This window comes from Medicago sativa, chromosome 7 (genome assembly GCF_051527215.1).
Source record: "Medicago sativa cultivar Bolivia chromosome 7, Bolivia_mono, whole genome shotgun sequence".
Lineage (NCBI taxonomy): Eukaryota > Viridiplantae > Streptophyta > Magnoliopsida > Fabales > Fabaceae > Medicago > Medicago sativa.
This window is the reverse complement of record NC_140755.1, coordinates 96,637,534-96,662,241: the sequence shown is the minus strand read 5'-3', so window position 1 is coordinate 96,662,241 and position 24,708 is coordinate 96,637,534. Positions and strand designations below refer to the sequence as shown.

General features: G+C 30.6%; 3 protein-coding genes and 1 non-coding gene across 4 annotated transcripts; 3 read left to right on the top strand and 1 right to left on the bottom strand.

Moving 5' to 3' along the window:
- Positions 1 to 4,511: 4,511 nt before the first annotated feature.
- On the bottom strand, positions 4,512 to 5,484 carry LOC146910781 (protein S40-7-like). The gene has a single exon (XM_085724612.1). It carries the CDS (start codon positions 5,354 to 5,356, stop codon positions 4,706 to 4,708), a length of 651 nt encoding a protein of 216 aa, XP_085580738.1. The 5' UTR covers positions 5,357 to 5,484; the 3' UTR covers positions 4,512 to 4,705.
- Positions 5,485 to 5,613: 129 nt separating this feature from the next.
- Positions 5,614 to 7,766, top strand: LOC146910780 (uncharacterized). The gene is made up of 2 exons (XM_085729461.1): positions 5,614 to 5,635; positions 7,339 to 7,766. The coding sequence occupies exons 1-2, from the start codon at positions 5,614 to 5,616 to the stop codon at positions 7,764 to 7,766; spliced, it is 450 nt and encodes a 149-aa protein (XP_085585587.1).
- Positions 7,767 to 11,567: 3,801 nt separating this feature from the next.
- Positions 11,568 to 11,647, top strand: TRNAL-UAG (transfer RNA leucine (anticodon UAG)). The gene has a single exon. It is a non-coding gene; the product is annotated as a tRNA-Leu (tRNA).
- A 173-nt stretch (positions 11,648 to 11,820) lies between these two features.
- Positions 11,821 to 16,015, top strand: LOC146910778 (alpha/beta-Hydrolases superfamily protein). The gene is made up of 5 exons (XM_085724040.1): positions 11,821 to 12,133; positions 12,218 to 12,453; positions 14,494 to 14,606; positions 15,221 to 15,361; positions 15,523 to 16,015. Exons 1-5 carry the CDS (start codon positions 11,893 to 11,895, stop codon positions 15,770 to 15,772), a joined length of 981 nt encoding a protein of 326 aa, XP_085580166.1. The 5' UTR covers positions 11,821 to 11,892; the 3' UTR covers positions 15,773 to 16,015.
- The last annotated feature ends 8,693 nt before the right edge of the window (positions 16,016 to 24,708 follow it).

Sequence of the window (24,708 nt, the reverse complement as noted above, 5' to 3'; positions counted from 1 at the left end):
CTCTTAAAAATCAATTTTTAAAAAGAAAGATTTTCATTTTAACATACAACATAAAAAAAAAAAAAAATTGTGAACTATTGAATGCCAAAATTATTTTTTATATTACATAACAAACGGGTCCTAAATAATGTCGTTAAAAAAAAGTTTCTTTGAAAAAAAAAATAATTTTTTAAATATAAACTTTAAGTATTGATATCATATGGTTTGGGTAGAAATAAAGTTGTATCCCTTAAATAAATTCTCTAGTTCGACCCTTCTAGTATGAAAATATAGGAGGATATACCTCATTAAAAGTGGTTAGTCAGGTTCCCCTGCATAGATAGGTCATCATCAAAATCTATAGATATGTATTTTGCACTTTATAGTTGTCAAATGGTGTGTGACATATTCCAATGAACTTAGTTACATAATTCCTCAAAAAAAAAAAAAACAAAAAAAACTTAGTTACATAAATAAGCCAAAATGGATTGACTCGCTTACTATTGGGCAGCTTGACCCTTTTTTATCCACTCATTTCAACTTTGTATGGCATTTTTATCGATATATTAGTTTCTCATATATCTCTATCTATGGAAGATATAATTTGATACATATAATATAAAAAAAAATATAGTAACATTGAGTGGATAATAATCAGTGGATATAAATAGATATATCATATATCATATATCTCTATTTTTATATTATACATATAATATAAATTTTTTATTCCAAATTTGATACATATAATATAAAAAAAATTATAGTAACATTGAGTATTTTTTCTCATGCAAGTTTTATTCCATCCGTTGAACTAAATTAAAAAAATTTAAGCTTTAAAGTTTTAGCTGAATATATCTATTTTTATTCATTGTTTACAAATTTAAATATATTTTTATTAATAACTTTTAAGTTAGATAATAATCAGTGGTGAACTTTGTTGCGAGTTCAATCCCAAAGCAATGTTGGTTTTCTTTTTCTTTATTTTCCTATTGCAATAATAACAAAGTAAGACATTATTATAGGTATTGGCAGTGACGGATCCAGAAATCTCAACATGTGTGGTAAAGGTCATTTATGATAAATATATTTTTGTTGAAAATTTTATTATAAATTATATTTAGACAAAACATGTATGAATACATATATTCCCTCAAAAAAAAATGTATGAATACATATATAATCGTTTAAATGATGACACGACTATAACTAAGGCCAAAAAATTTACAGCATTATTTTTTTCAAAATTGAAGACAACTTAACATTTAAAAAATATAGCTTCTCTCCATATGTCTTTATACACTTTCAAATATATCATTCTTTGTATGTGACTAAACAATTAATAAAAATTTATTTTTAATATTTTAGGACATTGTTTAAGCATCCTAAAATAGTAACTTTTACATTGAAAAATTTATAATTATGACTTTTACATGTGTTTGACTTATATTTTCAAGACAATTTTCTTTTGAGGGTTCCTTAAACAAAGCCCTTAAGGAAATTGTTAGCAATACTCATACTTTAAATTAATCAATCTAATAAAATTTCAATTAATGGTCTTTGTGGGGTCAAAGCAAAATTTGAAGAGGGGGCAATACATTATAATCACTAGATTGTAGTTACAATTTTTTTGAAGAAGTGGGGTCAAGTGACCCCATTTAGTATAGCCTGGATCCGTGCCTGGGTATTGGCATTGATTGAAAAGATATATGTTGGAGATGTCTCATAGTATTTAGAATTGTAAAGAAAGGAGACCAAGACTATACATGTGAGTTTTAGTTCTTTTTTTCAAAATCCATTAGTCATGAACACATTAAGCTTTTATCTGAATTTTTTCTTCTCTCTTATGCTCGTCTTAGAGGCAGGTAGAGCCTCGTGTGGGTTCCTGCCTACACAAACTTTTGAGAAAAATAGTCAAACTTTTGAAAAAATAGTAATTCTAAAATTTATCTCATTCAAAGTCAAGTTTTCGCTACCACATAATCAAATCTCACTAGTTCTCTTGGCACCAATCTCATGTCTCTGGTATATGAGGGTTTTTTATGGTGGTCGGGGTTTGAACCCTAGACCTTGCATTGTCCCTGCCAACCGAGCTAAGTTCACGAGTAATATTGTTAGAATGTGTTAGTAAAGGAGGAGGAGAAATTGTGAAAATCTGGGTTAAGTCTTACCAACATTTTTAACGGTTTTGCTCTAAAAAAAAATCATTTTTAGTAGTTTGCATGGATGAAAGTATAGAATTAGGGGTACAGGGTAATTTTTCTTCTTGTAATTTAGTTGAGTTGTTACCCATTGGCTCTGTTTGACTTGCTATAATTTAAGCCTTCGGAAGAATTTTTTAAGTAACAAAAAACAGAGTATATAAATCCCTCAAAAACAAAAAAAAAACAAAAAAACAGAGTATATAAAATAATTTGGCCTAATTTTGGCACTGTTCCACCATTTTGCTCCATATAGAATTTTGGCTCGTTTCTAGTTTTGCGACTCCAGTCACCTTATTTTTAAAATTTTAGAACTTTTACCCACACCCAAAATTTGGCTAAATTTTTTGTTGTGAAATATCTTAAGCTTACATGATAAACATTAGAGTGTCTATGAAGATTTCGGACAATACTTGGGTGCCATTAATGGCACTGTGCCATTAAATCCTGGTAATTGATGGCACCCAACACACACATCACACACACACTTGGGGCAATGTGTGGCCCTGATCTAATGGCATGGTGTCATTAATGGCACCAAAGTGCCACCCGAAGATTTCATGTCGTTGAAATTGATATTCATCCGAGTCTCACATCAAGCGGTGAAAAGGAAAGATAAAAGTAGAGAGGTTGTATAAATAGAGTTAGTTTGAGTTTTCCCCGCCACATATTTTAGTCTTGTGGATGTAGTGGGGCTTGCGTAGTTGTATGTCATGGTAAGGTTTGTATTTTTTTTCCATACAAAATCTGTAATTGTGATGTTTGCAATTTTTTCCTTGTAAAAATTGCAATTGTATGAGAGTTGAGATTGTTTACAATTTTGTCCGTACATTTGTATGAGTGTTTGCAATTCTTCTTATAAAAAATTCGTTTTGAGTATAACATGTTTTGTCGTGAGATTGTGGTTGTATATATGAAGTGTCAAACTACAATCTTACAATCATTTTTTATTTTTACTTCTTTTAGGGTTGTGTCTCCGCTTGTTTACATATTTCCTCTTGGTGATTTTCCCAACACATGTCACCATTTAAAATGAAATTATGAAATATGAAAAATAAGGGTCGTCTTCGTGATCCCACAATGATATGATTTTTGAATGGATGTGAAAATTTCTAGTTTATTGGCTTATGAAAAATTAGAAAAGAAAATTTCTAGTTTATTGGCTTGTGAAAATCCCAATGATATGATTTTGAACCCATATGAAAAATTATCTAAATGTCACTATTGGCTTAGAAAAGAAAATGTAAATACTATCACCATTGACATTCTTTAGTTTGAGGAGTTAGGCTTTCTCAGACCCTGAAGGGCCCTGAGACAATTCGTGTAAAATGTTTTTAAACGTGAGAAAATACCCATACTTTTTTTTTGACAAAAGAAAATACCCATACCAGTTACCATATATGATTTCCTCAAAATAAAAATAAAAAAAAAAAGTTACCATATATGTATGTGCCATTGGAAAATGTCGACAGATTTTGGTTTGAAAACAGTAAAATATAATCCTGTTATTCTGATTGCATAGAAATTGCATGTCTTGTTTTGCTTTGCTAAGTTGTGGAAATTGTTTGTCTTGTTTGTCCGACTCCCATGACTCATTAATATATACCAGTTTTACCGGCAAATCAAGCCATCTACCAACAAAACTTTCCCTAAGGTACAAATAATTTCAACAATAAAAATAATAAACCATCAATTTAATTTATAAATTATCACTGTCTCTACAATTTAATTCCTAAACAATATAAATGTTATAAACTAAATTGACAGATTTTCATATACTCGAAAGACTTTATTACATTTGTACAGTTTATAAACTAAATTGAAAGAAAAAAAAATTATGGCAACATTCACTATAAGACATGCTGCTATGCTATGTGACTTGTCTTTCATCTGGATGTTGCAAAGAACAAAAGAAGAGAATCATGCGGCATTCACAATAGCTACCATTCGGCATCACAAAACAGCACAATCAGACAGTCTAAACTACCAGTAATTACAATTCTTTGTGTTTTACAAGAATCTAATTCGTGACAATGACATAATTAATATTCTTAATTATCAACTTAATCACACACACATCCTATTACAATAATAATACTGACAAACAATCTTACCTACTCCACAAGCTTTTCCAAAACATGACTCTCTACCTCCAAATTACAATAGTATTTCCAATCACGCCAAAACGACAATTATTTATCTCATTTGTTTTCACTCAGTTGACGGCTTTCACACAAAAATAGCTTCATTTATTTGTTATCAATTGCAAAATCGCATAGTGCAGAATTTTCATAGTAAATTGAAGCAAATTAAACTAACAATCAACAGAGCTAAACAAAATTTAATCGAAGTTTCCTTCATTAACATATATCATACGCAGATTTTATAAAATCACATAGAACAAAAATCGAATCCAAAAACCAAAATTCCTACTAATTGAAGTTATCATCATCATATCATAAATGGTGTAAAGAAGTTATCAAAATTGAACTTCTTCTCCACCTCAACAGATTAAATAAACCGGTTCAATCAAGAAAACCGGTTTGGCGCAGAACAGCGTTTCGAACCTGACGAAGATCTCTCCCTTTGAGAGTTCTTCCAACTCCTTCCAAAACCGAAAAGGTAGTTCTCGGCGAAACACCAGAGCCTCTCGCAACAATCTCATGTGGCGGCAACAACTCCTCGCCGTCGTCATCATCATCATCCAACACCGCAAGCTCATCAACATCCCTACGCCTCGGGAATCGACTCGGCGGCATAATCGGAACCTTCACCGGAGCAGATTGTTGGAAGAATTTTCTAGTAGGCATGGATTGAATCATATTCTCGGAAGGTCTTGGTCTCGGAAACGAAGGAATCATTCTGGAAGATGAAACGGGGGATTTACCACGGAACACCGGCGATTCACCGCGGCGGTTGTCGGAGCCTGATAGGACAGCAAGTATGCCGGAGTCTTGAGATAGATCGAAACTCCGGTGACGAGTTAGCTCCTTCGGTTGAAGTGGTGGACGTTGTTGATTTTCAGATTCGGAGCTGTCGGAGGACCAGTTAAAAAGTTCAGCTTCAGTGAGCTCATCGCCGGCGGCGGAGGTGGTGGAAGGAGAGAAGTTGAAGGCGCCGAGGAGGCGGTCGGAGGAGGAGGGGAATCGGCGGTGATAGGAAGGTGTGGGGTCCATTGGGTTTGGTTGGTGAGTGGGGTGAGAAAAGATGTTGAAAGTGAAGAAGAGTTTGTTGTATTGTAATGTAAGAAGAAGAAGAATGAAAATTGAAAATGGAAAATGGAAAATGAAGGAATGGGTAATGTGGCAAATTGTCGCAGAGTATGGTGAAATAAAATACATGAATGGATGACAACACAATGTGGGACCATTCTTCAAAAAAAAAAAAAACACAATGTGGGACCCACAGTTACTTACATGAATAATAAACGAAAATGAGCAATGGTTATCTTTTGGGTGAGTCCCACCTAGTCATGAATTTAATTTGACAGTTTTTGCCAATAGGACCTTCAAGATAAGAAGCAAAGAGTTTAATAACTTAAAATAATGAGTAATGAACTTAGACACATTTGCTTATTTTAGTTTTTGAATAACCTCATTAAAAAATTCATGTATATTAAAAAAATTATAATAAATGAGTTTAATAATCATGAGTTTTTAAAACAACCACTCTCTTACATGTAAAAAGTCAAATGTATTTTATTCAAATTTAAAACAAATACATTTGACTTTTTTTTCTTGGATTGAAAATTCAATTAGACATATTTTCATGTTACTGTCTATTTATAATTATATTTTTTTTGAAAGATTCTATTTATAATTATAAACATAAGGAGTATTATAATTAATATTTTTTTAAAAAAATATAATGAATTAGAAGTAGTATACTCCATCTTGTTTATTTTTTGGTCAAGAGTATACTCCTTCTTTATGTCTCGTAATATAAGTTATTCTAATAAACAAAATCATTTTACATGTCCAGTAACAATTTTAAGTGATTTTTTAATATAAGTGATTTTTTAATCCCTTTTGCAAAGTAAATTTTTTCGCATATAAAATAATCCTTATTTATTAATTTTATTAGGTCTGCAGCAACTTAACCTAATAATTTCCCTCTAAAATGCTGCATTAGGTTAGCAGCAATTTAACCTGACAAATTCCATCTAAAATGCAGCGCACCAATTTAACCTAACAAATTTCCTCTAAAATGCAGCAATCCTTAATAATTCTCCTCACTGATGAGCTTAGCTTTTCATTCTTATCTGTTGTGTCATCGTTTGTATATATTTATTGTTTCTCTAGACTTTTTTTTTACAAGTTGTTGTACACTTGTTTAATACGTTTACAAACAGAATACTCTAATTTTCATGCAAACTCGGCTATCCTAATTTCCATGCAAATATAAATGTTAGACAGTCTCCAATCAACCCTGTCTAACCCTAATCCCGCCCTTTTTGGCAGGTCTAAATAATTTTTTTTTAAAAAAGTTTGCTAGGAATCAAACCGCCTACCCATAACAACACACAACACCTTAGAGCTTTTACCACTAGATCACTAGCATTTTTATTGAAATATTGTTGCTTCTAAAATGGATACGTAATCCTAAATTCCTTTTTTAAGCCACTAACACTAATTTTTATTGTGTTTATTTTCATGTTTGATTACTTTCACATAATTTAATTTATGCCTATGATTCCATATTCATTTTTGTTGATGCAAACTAATGTTTTTAATTTGCTTTTTTTAGATTTTGCATGTCGACCACTCTCAATTATCACTTACTTTGATTGTTTCTATTACATTAAATGTAGCTCTAAAATTAATAATATAGTCACTTTGATACTTATATATGAAACTCAACAAAACTCGTACATCGTACGAGGTTAGAATCTAGTTACATTTATTTTTTTTTGTGGTGGTTGGGGTTCACCCGAATCTTGCATATATTATGCATCATCCCTACCAACTGAGATAAGTTCATGATGACACATTTATTAATTATGTGTCATAGGTGATGACACATTTATTAATTATGTGTCATAGGTAAAAATGACTTACATTTAGAATTATGAAATTTTTGATTTGTAGATAAAAATGTAGCTCTAAAATTAATAATATAGTCACTTACATTTATTAATTTTTGATTTGTTGATGCACAGGATTTGGAGGGGTTATTCGAAACACTGCCGGTTATTACCTCTCTGGTTTCACCGGATTCATTGCAGACTCTTCTGATATTTTGCTCGCAGAACTCACAGCAATTCATCGCGGTCTTCTCATAGCAAAAGATATGGGAATTGAGGAACTAGCTTGCTACTCTGACTCTCTTCTCTCCATAAACCTCATCACAGGTCACGCTTCTAAGTTTCATGCCTATGCTGTCTTAATTCAGGATATCAAGGATATATTATCTTCTCGCAATTTTTCGGTCCAACATTGTTTAAGAGAAGGAAACCAATGCGCTGATTTCATGGCCAAGTTGGGAGCTGCTTCTAATGATGAGTGTCTGATCCATCCATCTCCTCCTCAAGACCTTCCTGATTTACTTAGGAATGATGCTATAGGAACTTATTTTCCTAGAGCCTAAGCTTCTGTTTTCTTTCTGTTCCTTCTGTTGTTTTTCCTTTTCCGCTGTTTTTTTTTTATTAGCCTTGTTACCAAAAAAAAAATACAACGAGAGAAAAATTTAACTTTCCTAATATAACAGTGAATGCATTTAAAAATGAATGGAATATTTTATTAGAAGTGATTGTTCTCTACCGAAAAAGATATGGGGCATACAACATGAATATTGCACAATCGATAATATTTCTCACATTTGCACCTTTGTTATTTTAATTAAAATCATTTTTTTTGTCGATCAAATCAAATTCCAATGCTTTGCCAACAAAAATCAAATTCTAATGTTAAAAATATTATTGTCAATAAAATATCAAATTATAATATGAATATTGTACGTGTATTAGTTATAGAAAAATCATAAACCGATCAAAAGTAAAATCATAAACCGATCCAAAAAATTTAAAACTGCACAAAATTGATATTTATTGGATATATTTGGATGTGTTTTTTAACAACTGCTTCGATTGGATCATATTGATAAGATTCACATCGAACATAGTTTCCTAAATTTTGACTTTGTCACGTAAATAGGAAAATAAATGTTAAAATCAATTTACTTTTCTATTAATTTTGATTATTTTTTTATTAGATTTACTTAGTGGAAGAATTCATTTTTTTTAGGGACTTAGATGAAGAATTCTGGATTATGACAAATTTTCTACAAAAAGAGGATAAAAAATGGTTTTGATTTATTAATTTCGTGTCAATTGAGGCATTTAAGCTCACCACCCATTCTGTTTTTATCTTTTCTCCTCCCGTTATTGTTAACCATCACAAACCAATGTTACTATTACTACTATATTGTTTAGCTATGATTATTCTCCTTGAACGGTTTTGCTTCACCCAAAGTGCCTTTGGCATGATGCCTCAATTGACACGAAATTAATAAATCAAAACCATTTTTTAACATGAAAAATGAAAACCAACAAGAGTTAACAAGAAAATAAAAAATTAAACTTACATGCATTTTTACGTCATTTCATAGTTATGCCATTCCATATAAATTAAAAGGGCCTTGATTACCGGTGTCATTAGGACAATAGTTAAGGAAACCAAAAACAGTAGTTTTACATTGAAAACTACAATTTTCAAACTTCTAAAAAGTTAAATTAATCACTTTTTACCATTTTCCAACATAATATTTTTATTATTCTTCTCTTAATCAATGCTCCAAGGACACTCTTTAACATTTTCCAAATTAAAATAGAGTTTGAATATCAAACAATAAAGCTAATGAAAAAGTTGGATATATAAACTTACATGTACTTTTATCTCATTTCATAGTTATATCACATGACAAAACAACAAGCTAAAGAAAAAGTTGGATCACTTCATTTACTAACTTTAGAGAAACGAAGAAGTCTGAATAACATGTGAAAAAAAATTCTCTAGAACATTCAAAATTTGTTCCTGCTATTTCTATTTAAATAGAACCTTCTACTTATAAACAAGTTGTTTAGCATGATAATTGGGTCAAGAATATGGATGTTGAAATTACAACACTCAATCAAAATAAGATGTATTATCATAGAGTTACCCCAACGTAAGAAAACCCACTGGATCCAAATTATATAAAATCAAGTTCAAATTTGTTGGATCCGTAAATAGACATTCACTCAAAAATATAAGGTGTATTCTAAAATTAACAATTGCAAGACTTCTACTTCTCCTTGGAATTGTGTCTTCTAAAAACTGGTTTATTCATTTAGACGTTCATAATATATATTCACAAGTAATTTTCAAAGAGGTTTACATACAATTACTTACCTCTTGGCCTTACAACCAATAAACCTAATCATTTCTACCAATTGCTTAAATTCATTTATGGACTAAAGCAATAAAGTAGACAGACATTCTTCAAGCTTTCCTATGCTTTGGTTTCAAAAGGTTACACTCAATCATCTTATAGTCATTCCTTATTTATCAAAGCAAGAAATTCCAATTTTAAATTTATGTTGACGTTGTTTTGATTATAGGTTCTAACTTACAAGAAAGCATTGCAATCAAAAAAAAATCCTCAACACCACATTTAAAATCAAGAATCTAGAGATTTGAGGTATGTTTCTTTTTTGAACAAGATTTGAGGTATGTTTTGAACTTGAAGCATTGCAATCAAATAATACATAGTCTTCAGTGGCGGATCTTCTCAAGAGCCCATGGGAGCCATGGCTCCCCCCAGGTTTTGTATATATACTATATTAGTCACAAATTATATGGTATATCACTAGTGTCGCAGTGGAAACTGAAGGAGAATTGGTTGAGAGATGAGAGATCATGGGTTCGATTCCATTTGTCTCCTTTTTGTCTCCTTTTTCTTCCATATTTACAATGCATTTTTATTTTATTCACAAAAAATTCATTTTTATTTTATTCACAAAAAATTACTTGGCAGGACTCGAACCACTCGAACCACTGATCTTGAGGTGGTTTTATGCCTTGAGAACCACTGCAACACATACCAATTTTATGCCTTGAGAACCACTGCAACACATACCAATTTCTGTTTATTTTATGAAACAACTTGTATATATAAGTTACAATTATTTGGCTCCCCCCACATTTTTAGTCAAGATCCGCCACTGATAGTCTTAGTTTGATTTTATCTTTAGCATGACCAAGTCATAGTTAATTAGTTAGTCTTTTATTCAAGTTTGTTAGTTAGAAGAATTCTACTAGTTATAGTTGTTGACTGGATATCTCCTTATTCTATATAAACTCGTTTTGTACATTTATCAATTCATTCATCTCCATAATAGTATAAACCTAGAATGCGAGTATTTTTTTCACATTTTTCATTCTCTTTGAAACCAGAAGCAGGGGCGGATCTGGACTCAAAATATTTAGTGGGGCAACTTTTTTTTTTTTTGTCAAATAATTAAATAATATTGTATTTAGTAAGAAGTTATATTAAAAATAGTTGTAGCAATCAAAATTACAAAGAAAATAATTTATTTTCCATTTGTTGAAAATGAACTAAGATTATATCATTACTAATTGTTCTAAGAACATCTCTTTCTATATAGGTTACAAGAGATGAATTGAATGCTCTTGCACGATACACGTGCATACAGGTGGGTGAGTGTGTTGCGCTCTTTTTTTTAAAGCAAGTTGCAATTGCGTAAAAATTATAAAAATATAGACATGTGTACAAATTGTACAAAAATTTATTTCCGTATTAAATATGAGTAAAATTATCGACATGTGTATAAATTAAAAAAAAAATCGATCCTCATGTAAATATATAAGTTAAAATATAGACACATGTATAAATTAAAAAAATAGGTCATCTTATTGATATACGAGTAAAAATATAGACACGTATATAAATTACAAAAAAATATATCTTCGTATTAATATATAAGTAGAAATATAGGCATATGTATAAACATAAAAAATTAAGTTTGTATTAATATACGAATAAAATTATACAATGAACTGGTAAAAATTTTATTAAAAAAGGGGGGACCTAGGCTGGTGTAGCACTTGCCACACTGTGCCTTGAAGAGGTCCGCCCCTCCAGAAGTTTCCATCCAAGTCTAGACTAGAACATTAACATACCAATGCCATAATTCTAAGCATAAAACTCCCTTTCGTACCAAAATATGTCCTTTCACTACATAAATTGACCACACGTAGTGGACAGTTAAATACAAATATTTATTTTTCAGTTGAAAAATAAAATAAAAAAATTAAAACTGTATCATTCAAATATCTGTTTCGTTAAATTAACTATAAATAATATATGATGTGTAAACTAACAACACAAGACAGTTTGGCCGAGTGGTCTAAGGCGCCAGATTTAGGCTCTGGTCCGAAAGGGCGTGGGTTCAAATCCCACAGCTGTCATTTTCATACTTTTTATTGGGTAGAATCAATTTCATACTTTTTATTGGGTAAATTCAACATTTTTTTAATATATTTTACACCTGATTATTTTTTTACACCTGATTATTTTTTTAACTTGAAAATTCATACTTTTTATTGGGTAATTCAACATTTTTTTAATATATTTTACACCTGATTATTTTTTTAACTTGAAAATACAAAAGCCGAATAAAACAGAAAGAGTGGAGCAGAGAAAAAAAAAAAAAATGGCGGCATATCTTCGAAACAGAAATAATTCGTTACTTCTAACTCGCTTTCTCAACTCACCGATTCGCCTTCGTTCAAGATGGATCGAAACCATAGCCTACGAAGAATCACGTGCTCAACCAGATAAACCTTACACTTCCACCGCCGTAATCATCCATGGCTTTTTGGGATCCAGCAGAAACTGGAGATCTTTCTCACGCAGTCTCTTAGCATCTCTCTCCAATCGCTCTCCATCTTCCAGTTACGAATTCTCTCTTTCATATGTGAATTATGAATTGAAATGTTTATGATTATCATTTATTTTGTTTTAGTTTTGGTGTGCAGATTGGAGGACGGTGTGTGTGGATATGAGGAATCATGGAAAATCAACGGAGCAGAAACTTGATCCGCCTCATGATTTGGTTAATACGGCGAAAGATTTGGCGAATTTGGTGAAAGCTGAAGGGTGGTCTTGGCCTGAAGTTGTTATTGGACATTCCATGGGTGGAAAGGTTGCTCTTCAGTTTGCTCATAGTTGTAGGAATGGTGATTATGGAGATTCTGCTCAGTGGCCTAAACAGGTTTTTCTTCTGAACAATCACATTATCGTCTTATCTACTACTAGTATTAGTTATATTTAAATTCAATTCATTATATTAAAGTGCAATTTGCATAAGCAGCTTAATTAAGCACTTATCATATACATGTTCGTGTATAAGCTAATTCTATAACAAAAGATATAATAAAGTCAAATTATTTATATATTAGAAATTACAGAGAGGAGAGCTCATGAGAATAAGCTGAAAATAACATATGGACATGTCATAAGTTGTTTTCACTAGCTCTCCTTAACTGTCTCCCAATGGGTTATGTCAGTAGATAAAACCCTGGTTAATTAATCAAAACTTATATTGAAGAAATTATTTGGCAATGAACAAGTGGCACAAGTTTTACATTGTTGTGAATATAGCAGTAGGTAGTAGTTCCTTCATCGTTGTAATAATACTTGTAAAATGTGCATAACTTGTATTGAGACTTGTGCTCTTTTCGGGGTGAATTTGAAGGTGGTTGCGGATTATGAGAATTTTGTTCTTCTCCCCTCACTCTAGCTAGCTTAGACCTTTTCAGAGATAAACGAAAGAGTGTAGCTTAACTCGATGGAAGTTGTAATATTAGTCCTTAATATTAGTCCTTTCTTCTTTTATTATCTCTAGTTTCTCCCTCTAAAATCTGGAGTGAGGCCCAACTCAAATTGGGTGTTATCACTCTGATGATCAAGTTAGTAGGCGTATATGAGTGAGCGATAAGGATAACTCTCAGCTCATGGTGTTACCTGACTAATATAGCCATTTGGTCATAACATCATGAGTTATTAGGGAACTTCCAGATAGTTATTCAGTTGTCCGTCATGCCTCTCTCAATCCACACGTGCTAGGCTATATTAAACTTCTACTAAAATCTTGTGAGTAAGGCTGGCCAAAAACTGAATTTTCATAACCATGAATCACAATTAGCACTGGCCCTTACCACCCTTGACCTACTACCACAAGCCATGAGAATGCACAAGTAAGGAGGAAGGAACTAGGGAGAGAACATGCAGCGCAAATGTAGTGAACAAAGTAGTGGGAGAGATGATGACTACAATGCAGCAGCAGGGAGGTCAAGAGAGAGAGAAGCAGTTGATTAGAGAGAGAGAGAGAGAGACCATCTACTGAGGTTTAGAAAGTTAGTGTCTTTGGTGAGAATGAGAAATTTTTAGGAGAAAAAATGGGTCAGAAGGCTGGTTTAAGAAATCAAGTAGCCAACGTTGCCAAGAATATGCAGCAGCCTATTACAAACTATAGCAACAAGTTGTCTTTGCAGGCATAAAAGCAGTGCAAACATTTTTTCGATAATTCTTGCACATCTTGTGCTTGCTTCATCTTTTATCATATTATTAAAAGATGTTTGGCTTCTTCAGAACAAAGCATGGTGCAAACTGAAAAAACCCAAATCAGTTCAAAAATACAGCAACGAGTGACAATTGCAGCCCCAATTTTTTCTAAGGCAGCATGATAAAAAAATCATCAGCAATTAGCAACTGCTGACCAAAAATAGCAAAATTAACATGAAGGACACACAACAACATCTTTAAAACAACTCCCAAAAACCAAATAAAAAAATCAGACCCAGATAGAACTGGTACAACCAACCCAATTTATGAATTGCGATTTAAGAAATAGATAATATCATTAACCTTTAAGAAACATATATGCTTTCCATTTTCTATCCTCTTCTCAGGTTTTCTATGTCACAGTATTTTTTTCTATTTTCAAAAATTATTTTATTGTAGATTTTAATTTATTAGAGGTCAATGAGTTGGATCCAAATATGGTTTTTGATAGAACACTATGGCATCATTTGATCCATGTAGCCGACCCCACTTAGTGGGATAAGGCTTGGTTGTTGTTGTAGATTTTAATTTAAAGCGTTTTTAGTATAGGACTAACACTCTCTGTATGTTGGCTTACTACAACTATCTAGTGGATTGCATTTTACTCAAGCGCTTATATTTTTCACTGCTGGATATCCAGTTCATTATTTAATTGTAACTTTCTTCGTTTATCTCTGCTGAAGAACAGCTTTGGGTATTGGATTCTGTCCCGGGAGAAGTGACCATTGGAAACAAAAGTGATGAAGTACGTGATGTTTTAATGACTTTGGAAAGTTTACCATCACAAATCCCATCTCGAAAGTGAGACTCTATCCGTAAACTATTATCTTCCATGTTTGTGCTAAGGTTGTCAAGAGGACAGTAATAATTTTGTTGCAAGTTTCAGTATTGTGTGTTGTTTGCACTATACAGTGAAAGTTTACAATGTCTGCTAGACATTGTAAGTAATGCAAGTAAATAATTTGTATATTGATGGTTCATTAGTCTCTTTTGTTCATAACTTTTAAATCTTTGATGTTTTACCAAATGTTTCCGAGTATGTACTAAATACCACCTTTTGTGTTTTATGAAGCTACCGTGATTATGGTAAGGTACAAATTACATGAAATTTTATGTGATACAATTATACATTTCTTTCTAGATATCAGTCTCTGAATTTCTTATATAAACATCAAACATTTGAATATTATTCATAGACGATTACCTTAGTTTCTCCATTTTCTTTTGTGAGGCTGTGATCCAATTGTCGTCTAATATCTAAAAAAGTTGAGATCTTGATTTTGTTAAAAGTGCACTGTATTTACCTACTGTGTCCAATTGTAATTGAACAGTGTTACAAATTTACAATCCGTGATGCCTCCATGTTCCGTTCTATTTTCCTGTTGGCTTGAAATGTACTTTGTGCCTCTTTTCAGGTGGCTCTTGGGTCATCTGATGGGACTTGGTTACTCTAAGACATTGGCAGATTGGATAGGCACCAACCTAAAGAAAGTTGGTGATCACGAGACATTGATATTTGATCTTCAAAGTGCTAAGGAGATGTTCAATTCTTACTGGTAAATGAAACAGATTAACTTATTTTGAGATCAAAATGAATATCTGAAGAACAGTCTAAAAACTTTGTTCACATTTTGTTCTTCGCTCTTCGTAAGTGTTTTCTGCGATATTCCTCCGTGACAGCATGAAAGTAACATTCCCGAATGTTAAAATTCTGTAGGGAAAAATCCTATTGGAATCTATTGGAGAACCCTCCACAGGGTATGGAAATAGTAATTGTGCGTGCTGAAAAGAGTGATAGATGGGACCAGGAGGCTATTGAGAGGATCCAAAAACTAGCTAGTCAAAAAGGAACCGATTCTGTCGGAAAGGTTTCCTTCTGTGTTCTTCCAAATGCCGGTCATTGGGTTCATGTGGACAATCCAAAGGGACTTCTTGAGATTGTAGCTTCCAAGATGGCATCTCTTTAATTCTTGTTTTATTTGAACTATTGCGGTATCCATCATTGAAAGTTCTTGTGTTCAAGAGTCTAAATTCTGAACATTGAGCAGATGAGGTTGGTCAGTAACAACCTACTATTTATATAAATTTATTGGCTACCAAAACAGTTATAATCAATTTACTGTATACATAGACATTCTAATTGTACACTCCTAATTTATCATACCCCGCCTCATAATTGAATAAATACCCAGGAATATTCATATTTGTCATTTTTTTTTACTGCAAATCATCTCGTGTCGTTGTGTTGAATCAAAGAGATCAGAAAATATAATGGATGATACGGGTTCAATGGCCCTTCCCAAGACATAATACCACAGTTTCTAGCAATTCCTACCAACCTATGCGCAGCTCTACTGTTACATCTCTTCACATAAATTAAACTAACATTAGACATACTGAACATCAATTCAAGACAGTCAGTCACCACAATATCAATGGAAGCAACCTTAGTTATCTTGAGCACACAGTTCACAACACTTTCGGCATCCATTTCAATCACCACATTTTGCACATTGTGTAAATATATCCACTGGAAGCACAAACTCAGTCCCATAGGCTCTGCCAGTTCTGGAGCCATAGTCACATTTTCCCTCTTTGTTGCAGCTGCAGAAACCAGCCCTTCATGGTTCCTCACAATCAATCCCCAACAAGTGAAATGTTCCTCAAAACAGCCTGCATCAATATTGATTTTAAGCACACCCATTGGTAGAGCATTTCACTTTTGTAGTAATCACACAAAGCTGATATGGTGTACTGCTAGTGCAAGGCGGGAAATTGCAAGCTTGGTTGAAGTCCTCGGCAGAAACAGACACTTTTTGGAATAAATTTAAGGGAAATGCCATTGTGTTGTCATCCATCCCGAGCGTCACCAGTGATACTGTGACGTAATCAAGATATGTAATTGGACGAATATTAAATTTTACGTTTAATTTATTAAGAATCAAAATGCGTTCGTATCTAATTTTAAGCTGCTAAAGTATCTTACTTCATTTTAACCGAAATGCTTATTTTTACGATTTATTGACAAACGAAAGCGAAATATAGAATCTTAGTCGTACATGTTATTTTATTGGTTGTATGCATGTATTCCGCATCCAACTATTATGTTTGTGTTCCTTGTAGAAGGCAAATTCCTCATTTTCGTGCCGATTGTTTTAGTAACAAATAGCATAAACCCTTATTTTTATCCCAATATATTGCAACAATTTTTAACCTCTCAATTTTTTATTGTGTTTTATGTGGATATTATGGTTGAATTGTCTATGCTATACGGAATTAGACCCATGGAGTGAAAGTGAAAAATATGTTTCAATTGAGCTTACAACAAATAAGCCAGAAGAGAGAAACAACCAGACCAATCAATTTTAAGGATTTCATGTATATTCCAAAACTCTCATAACTATTTCCAAAATAAGTACATGCTTACAACTTATAACTATACCAAAAATAACATTTAAATTCATAACCAATGAAGAAAATATTTTTAACAACTATTGTCATGTCTTAATGAATTGTATGATCTGTTTATATAAAATTAGCTGTATGGTCATACTATTGTTAAACAGAAATATTGTATCTATTAAATTGTATTGAAATTGTACGATAATATGTATAATTTATAATTATTGCATGGACTTACATATATAGTTGTTTTTTTTTTTTTTTTTTTTTTATAAAAAAACATGTAGGTGTTTATGTTAAATGACTTCACAAATTTTCAATTACCGCTGAAGATTGTTTCATTTCATCTCCATTCTCTCTCACCAAGACAATCAAAATGCACTTCAATGGATGTCAAGTTCGATGGAAACCAATCTCATTTCCAAATGTCAAGTTTAATTGCAAGACGTGTCACATGAATTCACCAACCAATTGTCACGTATAAAAGAGACATATTAAGGCTTTGTCTGGGAGTTTGGAGGGAAGGGGAAGGGAGGGTTTTGGAAAAGAGGAAGGAGCAAATGGAAGAAAATAGAAGACATTGGGAGGAGAGGGCTTTGGAGGTTAATTTTTTACTCATAATAAAAAAATCCCCCTCATTTGGGGAACTCAAAAATTGTATTGGGGGAGGGTTTTGGGGGGTTATGAAGGGTTTATATGAATTTTTCAAATCCAATCTATGTTGTTATTATATTCTTAAAATTAAAAGTATATTAATCATAAGTACTAGTAACAAACCCGTGCTGACGCACGGGTACAGTAAACGTTTGTTATTTGTAAAAGATCATTAAATTTTAATAAGAATTTTGATATAATTGAATTATATGTAAATGTTGAATTATTTGTGTATTATATGTTTGATGGTAGAATAAAGTAAAATTGCATTGATTAGGTAATTTAAACTTTTTTGAATTAGTAGAAGACACTTAAAATCAATTAAAAATATAGAAAAGACAATTGAGATGCAATGTTAATGCATTGGTACAATTTTAGGAATAAATGACAAATATAACAATTATTGATATAAAATTTAAGTCGCACAGTGCATCTAGGTCGGAATTCATTGATTCGAGAGAAGTTATTCCACTTTTGTTCAATTTGTGTAGTTAATTTGCGATCATTATTGACAATGATGTTGAAATTTTGGTTTTCTCCATTATCTCCATATAATATGAGGTTGTCACGTATGTTGTGCTTTAGAAAATTTGCAAAGTTACACTTGTGCTGACCATTATCGATAATTAATTTTATAAAAAACAAATTAATTAAATTTTGCAAAATGATCATTATGTACAAATTAAGGAGATTTTTAATAAGGATGATTATGAAAATTTGCTAGACTTTGATTTTTATATATTGTTAGCAGAATTAGATGTTAGTAGATTTGTATCAGTGACGACTTCGCCCTTGTATAATAATAGTTTAACAGTGACAACTTGTTTCGTGTATAATAAATCTTTTAAAGTTAACACATGAAATTAAGAAGATAATGACTTTTAATAAGGACGATTATGAATTTTTGTTGGACTTTGATTTTTATATATTGTTACTATTGTTAGTAGAAGTAGATGTTAGTAGATTTGTATCAGTGATGACTACGCCCGTGCATAAAAGTAATTATTAGTATAAGTAGATGTTAGTAGATTTGTATTAGTGACGACTTCGCCCGTGTATAATAATAATTTTTAAAGTTAACAATGACAACTTGTTTCGTGTATAAATCTTTTAAAGTTAACACATGAAATTAAGAAGATAATGAGTTTTAATAAGGACAGTTGTGAAATTTTGGTGGACTTTGATTTTTATATATTGTTATTAATGTTAGTAGAAGTAAATGTTAGTAGATTTGTATCAGTGACGACTTCGTCCGTGTATAAAAATAATTATTAGTATAAGTAGATGTTAGTAGATTTGTATTAGTGACGACTTCGCCCGTGTATAATAATAATTTTTAAAGTTAACAGTGAAAACTTGTTTCATGTATAATAAATCTTTTATAATATATATCAGTGATGACATGTCACATGGTTAATAATTTTCTTGAAATTTATATTAGCGACAACTTGTCTCTTTTGTTATAATTATTTTAAATTTGTACTTATTGATAACATGTATTGCGTATAAGGGATAAAAAAAAAAGTATTGCGTATAATACTGATTTTTTAAATTTTGAAGTTATTTTTTCACTTATATTATGATTAAAAAATGGAGTATGCATCTAATTCTACTAACAATATATATAAAAATCGAAGTCCATCAAAATAAATAAATTAATTACATACTTCCTCCTGTCACAATTATAGACAAATTTTGACTTTTTAGATTCATTAAATAAATGATGTATGTGGTCTGTCTATAGACCACATACATCATTTATTGAATGAATCTAAAAAGTAGAAATTTGCTTATAATAGTGACCGGAGGGAGTAGTTATTAGCGGAAATTAGTTACACTTGTGATGATCGTTGTCCGTAATTAGTTTTTTTTTTTTTTTAAATAAATTAAACTTTGAAAAATGACAATTATGCACATGAAATTAAGAAGATAATGAGTTTTAATAAGGATTATTATGAAATTTTGGTGGACTTTGATTTTTATATATTGTTATTGTTATTGTTGTTAGTAGAAGTAGTTGTTAGTAGATTTGTATCAGTGACGACTTCGCCCGTGTATAAAAATAATTATTAGTAGAAGTAGATGTTAGTAGATTTGCATTAGTGACGACTTCGCTCGTGTATAATAATAATTTTTAAAGTTAACAGTGATAACTTGTTTCGTGTATAATAAATCTTTTAAAGTTAACACATGAAATTAAGAAGACAGTGAATTTTAATAAGGACGGTTATGAAATTTTGAAGGACTTCGAATATATATATATATATATATATATATATATATATATATATATATATATATATATATATATATATATATATATATATATATATTGTTAGTAGAAGTAGATGTTAGTAAATTTGTATCGGTCCCCCCCTAAAAAAAAGTAGATATTAGTGACGACTTCACCCATGTATAATAATAATTTTTAAAGTTAACAATTCCAACTTGTTTCGTGTATAATAAATATTTTATAATATATTCCGTCAAAAAAATATTTTATAATATATATAAGTGATGACATGTCACATGGTTAATATTTATTTTGAAATTTATATGAGCGACAACTTGTTTATTATGTTATAATTTTTTTAATGTGTACTCAATAATAACATGTATCACGTACAATACTGATATTTTAAATACTGATATTATAATTTAAAAATAGAGAATACATGTTTTAGCGATTTTTTCCTCGCGAACTCATCACTACTCGTTTATATAAATATATTGAAACCAATTTATTAGTTTTTTAAAAAAACTAATTACAAATAATGGTCAGTATAACTAATTTCCACTGATAACTGTAGACTAATTTATTTATTTTGTCGGACTTAGTTTTTTAGATATTGTTAGAAGAAGTGGATGTAAGTAGATTTGTATCAGTGACAATTTCGCCATAATAATAAGGGTCATGTTAACCAGTTCCCTTGGGACACTGATTAAGGAAGCCAGAAGTGGAAATTTTAAGTCAAAAAGATCACTTTTTAAGCTTTTAATGCAATGACAGCACAACTTTCAATGCAAGATATTACTATATTTAACCCCTTAACCAGTGCCCCAGGGGCACTGGTTAACATTTCCCAAAATTTATTAAAGTTTTTTTTAAGTTAACAAACCCAACTTGTTTCATGTATAATAAATATTTTATACTACCTCCGGTCCTATTTATAAGAGAAAATTGGGTCAACGAAAGTTGATGCATCTGGTTCAAAATTCAGTCCAGATACATCAGCTTTTGTTGACACAGTTTTCTCTTATAAATAGGAACGGAGGGAGTAATATATATATATATATATATATATATATATATATATATATATCAGTGATGACATGTCACATGGTTAATAATTATCTTAAAATTCATATCGGCTACAACTTTTTTTTTGAAGGATATCGGCTACAACTTGTCTCTGTGTTATAATTATTTTGAATTTGTACTCAATGATAACAAATGCCGTGTATAATAAATATTTGAAGTTAACAAATAACAACTTGTTTCATGCATAATAAATATTTTATAATATATATATATATATATCAGTGATGACATGTCACATGGTTAATAATTATCTTAAAATTCATATCGGCTACAACTTTTTTTTTGTTGAAGGATATCAACTACAACTTGTCTCTGTGTTATAATTATTTTGAATTTGTACTCAATGATAACAAATGCCGTGTATAATTCTATTATTTTTTTTAAGTTAGTTTTTCACTTACATTATGGTTTGAAAAAAAAGGAGAATAATGTTTTTTTAAGGAAGGAGAATAATGTTTAATAATATATATCAGTGTATCTCTTGTCTCGTGTATACTAATTATTTTATAATATATATCAGTGATGACAAATCATATGTTCAATACTTACGTCCTCGTGAGCTTAGTTCAGTTGGTTTGAACAATGCATAATATATGCAAAGGTTCGGGGTTCAAACTCCAGCCACTACCAAAATATGTTCAATACTTATTTTAAAATTTATATCAGCATGTCTTGTTTATAATAATTTTTTTTAAAATTTTGTGCAGTGAAAACTTGTCTCGTTTACAACAATTATTTTAAAATTCTGAAGTGATGAGCTGACCCTTGTATAATATATTTGGTCACTCTTTTTAAAACTTGTCTCTTAAACTATTTATATCTCGTCTGTTACTTACTGCCTCACTTCAAATCTATACACATCACTCTTTTTCTACTACTCTCTTTGGTATTTTATACATATCAAATGATCAATGTTTTACCGTTATTTTTATGTAACAATGAAATTTATTCACCTCATGTTTTTATGAATATAAAAAAAATTAAATTTTAACATTCATTAATTAATGTAACAACACGTCTTTAGATCTTGTAAAAAAACACGTCGTTAGATATATATGCGTGTGTGTAAAATAACATTTATTAAACTATATTTTTAGAGGTTAAATAAACTACTACTATTTTTTTATTATTTGATAAAGAAATTATTATTATTATTATTATTTTTATTTTTATTATGTTACACTAATTTTGCAATAAAAAAAGTCTATACCCCTTTACCCCTTTTTATCTCGTACAAACCTAGAGTATTTTTTTATAATTTTCTTTTTATTTTATTTTTTGTCATTTAACTTTATTCCACACACACCATTATTCATTTCAAAGTTAATTTTCTCTCTCTTCACCAAAGAAATCTGGAAAACTCTCTCATTCTCAAACAAACCCTAGCCGCCGCCTCCCTCCTTCAGTGTGTCTCCGACGGTCGTTACATTGCTTCACCATCTTCATCCTCTCCTTTTCATCTGTAATTATACTCTATCAAATTTATTTTTAAGTCAAAGATGATTTGTAATTTCCATACGACCATCTTTTCGGCTAGATCTTGACATCCACGTACAAGCTTTTGAAAATCCATCACCATAAAAAGAGTCCCCTCCATCTTCTCTACAAAACACATTTAAAAAAATCAGGATCGAACAACCTTCGCCGGTGACCACCATGCCGGAGCTTGCAACCACCGCGCCGGAAAAGAGCTTACGTGTTTTCATCCCAATCTTGTATGTTGTCCAGATCTGGGTCAGAATTTTTACACAAACACTTAAACCTGGGCTGTTGTCTTCATCAAGGTCAAGTTCTTTACATATTTTGTTTCCATTACATGCAACAACAACAATACAAATATGAAATTGGATGTGATTTTGTTTATGTCTAGAGATGTAAAACTTTCTTCTGTAGATGAATTTTTGTAGTTTAGTTCTGATGCTACTGATAAAAAAGTCAGTTTTTTTTTATACTACAGATTGATAACAAAAATCATTTTTTCAATGAATCTTTGATAGAACAGATTTTTTTTTATTTTTAATTTCTTCAAATTATTTGAAGATTTCTTTTGTTACTGCTGAAAGGATACAAATAGAAGACTTTTTTTGTAAGTTAAAATGAAGACTTTTCTTTTCAGAATTTAGGATTTTTTTTTTTTTACAGATGAATAAAAATTTTACTTGCAAATCAAAAGAATTTTTTTTCACTTTCAATATTCACTTTCTGTTATTACTTGTTATGATTTAACATAAATGTCACTTAGATTTTGTTGATGCATCTGGTTCAAAATTCAGTCCAGATACATCAGCTTTTGTTGACACAGTTTTCTCTTATAAATAGGAACGGAGGGAGTAATATATATATATATATATATATATATATATATATATATATATATATATATATATATATATATCAGTGATGACATGTCACATGGTTAATAATTATCTTAAAATTCATATCGGCTACAACTTTTTTTTTGAAGGATATCGGCTACAACTTGTCTCTGTGTTATAATTATTTTGAATTTGTACTCAATGATAACAAATGCCGTGTATAATAAATATTTGAAGTTAACAAATAACAACTTGTTTCATGCATAATAAATATTTTATAATATATATATATATATATCAGTGATGACATGTCACATGGTTAATAATTATCTTAAAATTCATATCGGCTACAACTTTTTTTTTGTTGAAGGATATCAACTACAACTTGTCTCTGTGTTATAATTATTTTGAATTTGTACTCAATGATAACAAATGCCGTGTATAATTCTATTATTTTTTTTAAGTTAGTTTTTCACTTACATTATGGTTTGAAAAAAAAGGAGAATAATGTTTTTTTAAGGAAGGAGAATAATGTTTAATAATATATATCAGTGTATCTCTTGTCTCGTGTATACTAATTATTTTATAATATATATCAGTGATGACAAATCATATGTTCAATACTTACGTCCTCGTGAGCTTAGTTCAGTTGGTTTGAACAATGCATAATATATGCAAAGGTTCGGGGTTCAAACTCCAGCCACTACCAAAATATGTTCAATACTTATTTTAAAATTTATATCAGCATGTCTTGTTTATAATAATTTTTTTTAAAATTTTGTGCAGTGAAAACTTGTCTCGTTTACAACAATTATTTTAAAATTCTGAAGTGATGAGCTGACCCTTGTATAATATATTTGGTCACTCTTTTTAAAACTTGTCTCTTAAACTATTTATATCTCGTCTGTTACTTACTGCCTCACTTCAAATCTATACACATCACTCTTTTTCTACTACTCTCTTTGGTATTTTATACATATCAAATGATCAATGTTTTACCGTTATTTTTATGTAACAATGAAATTTATTCACCTCATGTTTTTATGAATATAAAAAAAATTAAATTTTAACATTCATTAATTAATGTAACAACACGTCTTTAGATCTTGTAAAAAAACACGTCGTTAGATATATATGCGTGTGTGTAAAATAACATTTATTAAACTATATTTTTAGAGGTTAAATAAACTACTACTATTTTTTTATTATT